At 34.3% G+C, this 6289-nt stretch overlaps 1 protein-coding gene across 1 annotated transcript; it reads right to left on the bottom strand.

Moving 5' to 3' along the window:
- Positions 1–2357: 2357 nt before the first annotated feature.
- On the bottom strand, positions 2358–3426 carry LOC133817452 (ethylene-responsive transcription factor 4-like). The gene has a single exon (XM_062249977.1). It carries the CDS (start codon positions 3288–3290, stop codon positions 2613–2615), a length of 678 nt encoding a protein of 225 aa, XP_062105961.1. The 5' UTR covers positions 3291–3426; the 3' UTR covers positions 2358–2612.
- Positions 3427–6289: the final 2863 nt, after the last annotated feature.

Below are 6289 nucleotides of genomic sequence, written 5' to 3'. Positions count from 1 at the left end.
CTCCAAACGTCCAACAAATTCCTAATTATACGTGAAAACAAAAACTCATTATTATCTTATCTTATTCATTTACTGTTTTATATCACAATGCAAATCTCATTATAATTATTATTTCCTTACTGGAATAGTCCGGATCTGAGCCTACAATTTTTATAGAATATTCTGTATATATCGAAATTTTGGATTTTTCAGAATTCTTTTTTTTTTTAATAATTTAAAAATTAATCTATCGCCAGCTAAATTTACATAACTAAATAAAAATTTACTACTAATGTTACTAAAAATATAGATATGGGTGTTGACGGTGGTATCGTTGACCAGACCGACGCAAGGAATGTATAAAAAGCCCCTTCATTCAGTTAATTTTTTAAATCCTCCAATTTAGAAAATTAACATTTAAATATCTAAATAAATAAATAAAAACCCGCAAAACATATTTTAACATTGTCCATGTCGTTGATAATGAATGAATAAATAATTTATTTGTGAGATAATAATCTTAAGTCAAGTACTGTATGTTCAATATATTATAAAAATGAACATCAAACCTTCTTTATAGCCAATCATTGAGCTTTCAGAACATAAAAGTATGCTTATAAAAATTATGCACATAACATAAGAAAATACTTATATTATTAATAAAATTCCAAATAAAATTTAAATTTAACAAAGAAGAGTGGCATTGATCTTTCTCCGTGACTGAATTAAAATACTATTTTCATATTATCAATTCAAGTTTCAAAAAGAAAAAATTCCACACCACTTTCTAATGCGTTGAAGCATTCATCTCTCGTTAATTATATTCACATGAACGGACAGATTTTATTGCACTGAAAATAGTGTGAACAGCAGACTATGTCAAAGCACAAATCGATCATTTTTCTGATTTGAAGAGCTAATAATAAATAAATAATCAACCCACATACTGTGACGTGGCAATTGTATTCCATTAAGGATACACGGTGTGATCAACGAGCTCAAACTATATTCTAAGCCACAATAAATGAACATTATTAAAATAAGAAAGTACAGTTAGTGGCGCGTGGGGTCCGCCTAAAGCCAAAGTTCAAAAAAACTCTCCTCCATTCTATTTTACATATAATTTTATTATAACATAGATAAATAAATAAAATTGGATGTTCAGAGATCATGTCAATATAATGATGATATATATCATGTCAAATATATAAACACATATACACATACTATATATGCATGTAATGTACGTATAGAGAGAGAAAAAGGAGGTTGGGGATTTGGGAATGGATTGAGGACGGCGTGAGGCGAAAGCGAAATACTCTCCACAGATTCAGCCGACACAGACACGGGCCCCACCGAGAGAGCGGCAGCGACGGCATTCACGCGTTCTTTTTTATTTTATTTTCAAAAATATTTTATTACGTGTCAATCATGGGGACCCCATTACTGTCGTCTATCATCCAAAAAGAATGGTTTTGAATCCATTAATTAATTAATAAATTGGGTTAAATTCAAATTTTTAATTAATTTGGTTGGACGGCAGAAGGAATAGCTAACACGTGCCATCCACCGCTTCTACATCTACAGTACAACGTACGAAATTATTTCCAGCCGCCTTGAACTATGGAATGTAAAGAACGAGGGATGTGATTAATTAATATATATACACGAGTTCAGCTAATAATAGTATATATAAAAAAATACATCTACGCGTGAAATTATTTATTGAAAAAATGATAAATGTTTTATTTTTAATAAGAGTCCTCTATTTATTATTTTTTAAGTAGATCGATGGGCAGTGCACGGATTTATTGAAAAAAAAAAAATCAATCGTTTAATAAACTTCAAGGCTAAATATAGGTATCTTATTTTGATTGTAAATAGTTCTGTACTGATTAATTAGCTTGGAAATTTATTTAAGATACTATAGTGTTATAGAAAATTATTTGATGTGACTTGCACGGTGTCATCATACCTTTACATTACTCTAAATTCATGATGAGATTTTTAACCATGAATTTTTTCAAGTAGGATAATCAATCGGTGCCAAGCTCATGGAATCATTTCTTTGGGAGTTCATACATGATTTTCAAAACTACATACAAAAAATTAAAATTTGTTTATAATATATTAATAGTAGTGATGAGGTTGAAAAAATACACATATCTCGCCTCTATTAGAATTTAGACTCGAAGCTGTTGAATATTTCTTTATCTTTACAACGACGTCTGGCCCCATATCTTATCTTATTTGTTAAATGTTCTTGTCCAGGTAATGACCTTTTGTGCATGTAATTGATTAATTGAAGAATTATGACCAAGGTTAAAAATGTCCAAAAAATGAAGAAACATATTGTAATGAAATGTTCAAAACAAAAATAGAAATAAACTGAATTTTCTTCATTATCAGGCTAAAAAGGGAAATATACGAAAGCTGAATCAAATTTACATCCATGACAGAAGCCATTAAAACTTCATCACTCCTCTTTGCTAACCTCTTTGAATTCTCGAAAGGCACATAATTTACAAACTAAAAGTTAAATAACAGATTTAAACCCAACAAAGAGGGAAAAAAAACTTTTGTGGTGTTTAGTTATTACAAAAATTGTTAGATTTTTTTTTTTTTGGTTCTTTCTAATATGCTTCCCCAGGAGGAGCAAGGTTAAGATCAAGATCGAGAACTTTTCTGGGCTGCCCTTCGACCCCGGACGACGAATCAGACTCGCTCTGAGCCTGGGCCCCACCTCCAGACCCGAACTCAACGGTACCCGGGTCAAAACGAACAGGGTAGACCGGGGACACGAACTCTCCCCTACTAAGCGCGTCGAAAAACAACACGGGGCGCGTGGGAATAAACCCTCCAGCTGGCACTCCCCTGTAAGCTGCCACCACATGGTGCGGCGGTGGAGCAGGCGGGGCCACCACCTGCTCCTGCTGAAGAAACGGGAACACAGCGCCGCTACCAAGGCGGCGCGTGGAATCACGGTCTGTGCAGTCGTTGCCGGAGGACTCAACGGTGCTGCTCTGGCTAGGGCTGCGATCGACTGAGGGAGAGGAAGGGAGGGGGAAGTTGGTCTTGGCCTTGGCGCCGCGGAACTCCCTGGCGGCGGAATCGTAGGCTTTGGCAGCCTCCTCGGCGGTGTCAAAGGTGCCGAGCCAGACCCGGCTCTTCTTGGTCGGGTCTCTGATTTCAGCGGCGTAGCGCCCCCATGGCCTCTTCCTTACTCCCCGGTAATGCATCTCTTTGCCGCCATCGATAATCGATCTGTTGTGATTCGCCTTCTTCACTCCGATTCTTTCCTTCAAGGCCATAATTATATTTCCTTTTTTATTCCTTTCGTTCGATATCAGAAATAATAAATTGAAAGGCAAAAACCAAGCTAACTGAAAGAGTTGGGTGTGATGAGGGAGCCGTTTGCTTTGTTGTGTGCTGGGAATAACCCGGCTTTGAGGCTCCTTTTATAGGGAGAAGTGGGAGCTAGTATTTTTTAATTTAAAAATGAAAAATAAATACTCCGAAATTTTGAATTTATTTATTTATATTTATTTAATGATTTAATTGATTGTATATGGTGTGTGGTGGTCAGCAATGAGTTTGACTGGGCAGAGAGGGCGCCGCCCAAGCATTAAGAGAGAGAAAGAAGGAAAGACAGAGTAAGTGACATATGTAATTATTATTATTATTATTATTAAGATGCTAAATAGAGTATATTATGAAGCTACGTGTCACGCGGCAGTTTCTAGACAAGCGGCGACCGCTTTCATTGTGTGCCGGCTTTAGAGTCTCATCTGCCGTTATTACGGCTCTTCTTTCTGCTTTCATCTCACACGCTCCTTTTCCTTACTAAGTTGGGCGCGTGGGTGCCCCAACAATTTATATTAATTTTTCTTTACCATTATTAAAATTCCAAAATTAGCATTTACCTTTTCTGTTCATGTTTTTTTTTTTTTAAATTATCCAATGTTCAAATATTACAAGTGAATTCCCTAATAATTGCGAATATTGTTCAGAAACTTATGCTTTAAATTTTGGACATACTTCACGGTGAAAATACACTTTTGAGCGAATGTACAAATTAAGCAAAATAGTGTGAAATGACATGTTTGATATTTCCACTGTGTATATTTAGCATTAAAACTACCAGAAAAATTTATTATATAAAGACTTTTGAAGAAAGTTTTTTTTTTCAATAAATCCCAGTAACTAGAATCCATAATGAAATTACAATTTCTAATAATAAATCAAATTAAAATATTTATCAATTAATTATTATTATTATTTTGACATATAAACAAAAGTGTACTCTATTTTAAGCATACGCTCCAAAGTGAAGACTGGGCCAAGCCATGGTTTGTAGTGGATTAGCTGACGACCAATTCCAACAACTACGAGCGATCTTCGCCACGTCACTGTCTCTCTCTCTCAAATCCGTTTGAATCGCTCATTAGTTTTTAAGACCAATAAAGGTATTTATCCCGATGCAATTTAAACCCGATGCACGTGGCTTTTAACAAATCACTTGTTATCAAATAAAATCCTAAACTTTTTATTCTGGGATTTTTTTTTAATGAAAAAACTCAGAACTCCAGATGATTGCATTAGGTGAAAACTCTCACATTTATGTTGATCCTTTCTCTTTCACTCTCAACCAAAATTTGTTTCTCCTTTATTCTTCTCTAATCTTTATAACTCAAAGCCATTTACACAATTATCATCACCAGACCACCACTTCCACCATTACAAGGCCATTAAACTCCAAAACCCAGATAAAATTTAAAATTATATACATTTTTGCAGATATTGCTTATTTCTTTTTCTTCACTTCAATCTAAAATCCCAAATATTGTTAACAGTGAAGGAGAAAAATCATGGTAGTGTCTTTCGAAAGCTTGTTTTTTTATTTAATTTTTGAATCAAAGCTCTGTTTGATAGATCCAAACCAGATAAAGATTGGAAAAAAAAGTTTAATACAGAGTTTCAATTAATCACTTACTAAAAATATATATTTATTTACATGGCAGCCTCTACGAGGGACACGTGGATCGTGAGAAGTATCACTCTTTTAAGACCGACTGTTGGTGAAGTCTGAACGAGGAAATAGGTCCAGCGAACTAGACACGCGTCTCAGTGTTTACCGTGACGCGTCCATCTTAAGGAAGACGCGTCCTATTATCATTGTTGTTTCGGTGCTATTGCCTATGTTTAGAGTTTTGCTATTGTGCGGCGCTTAAAAACGGCTGAACCGGTGCGGTCGTTTTGTTTTGCATGTGATTGGTCCGGCTCGGTACAGAGAAAGGAGTTATGGTAGGCCCGGTTGTAGTTGATAATTTTCTTTTTTTGTTCAGTTCTGAGTTATTTGTACGAATTATTAGGGAATTTAAAATATGTCTTCGCTCTTCTATTAGGCAGAAGACAAAGAACGTTGAGTAGGGGGTACTGTGGTTCGTTCGTTCGGTTTAAATGGTGGAAGGTATGACAATTTTTGTTTGCATACACTGCAGTTATGTACGGAAAATTTGAGCTAAATAAATTTTTTTTTAGCCCTTCTAATTATTTCAAAAAATGTCAATTCCTTTGACAATAACTAAAATATTTTTTTCATAATTTTTCTCATTTACTTCTTTTTTTTTTCTCAACTTATTCCTCTCAGTTTTTTCTAGAAAAAAATTCAGATAAGGTAAAATATAAGAAAACTCAATGTAATAGCAAGTATTTCTTACTTAGAATATTAAAATATTACATTTCGAACAGATATAGACATGATTTTTGAGTTTTTTTTTGTAATTTTTTTTTCAAATCTGAAACTTTGAAATTTGCAGAAAATCGACATAGTTTGGTGGTGCTCGATGCCAGCTCGACGGGCTTTCAAAATCAAGATTTTTATGAAAAAATCGATGTTGTTCGATGATGTTCGATGCGATTCTTGCAAGATACGTAATTTTCACTCGAATATACGTTTGAAGTAATTTTTTTTATTTTTGGTATTTTTTCAAGATCTACACATTTGAGATGTGTATATATACATTTGGGAAATATAAATCTTGAAAAAAATGACAAATGCAAAACATACCTCATGTTCAAGATATGTTTTGGTATGTTTTCAAGTTCTAAACTTTGAAAATGTGTATATGAACATCTAAAACGTGTAAATCTCAAAAAAATACCCAAACTAAAAAAAATCATCCGAAACAGACACCCGAGTGAAAGATTATGTCTCTTACAAGAATTGCATTGAACTATCATCGAGCAACCATCGAACCACCATCGAGTAACGTCGTTTTTTCATGAAAATCTTGATTTTGAAGGCCCT

This window comes from Humulus lupulus, chromosome 2 (genome assembly GCF_963169125.1).
Source record: "Humulus lupulus chromosome 2, drHumLupu1.1, whole genome shotgun sequence".
In the NCBI taxonomy this organism is placed as follows: Eukaryota; Viridiplantae; Streptophyta; class Magnoliopsida; order Rosales; family Cannabaceae; genus Humulus; species Humulus lupulus.
Note: the sequence above shows the minus strand (reverse complement) of the source record. Positions and strands in the feature narration are given on the sequence as shown.

Coding starts and splice junctions, on each gene's coding strand:
- LOC133817452 (XM_062249977.1), bottom strand. CDS start 3,290: ATGGCCTTGAAGGAAAGAATCGGAGTGAAGAAGGCGAATCACAACAGA.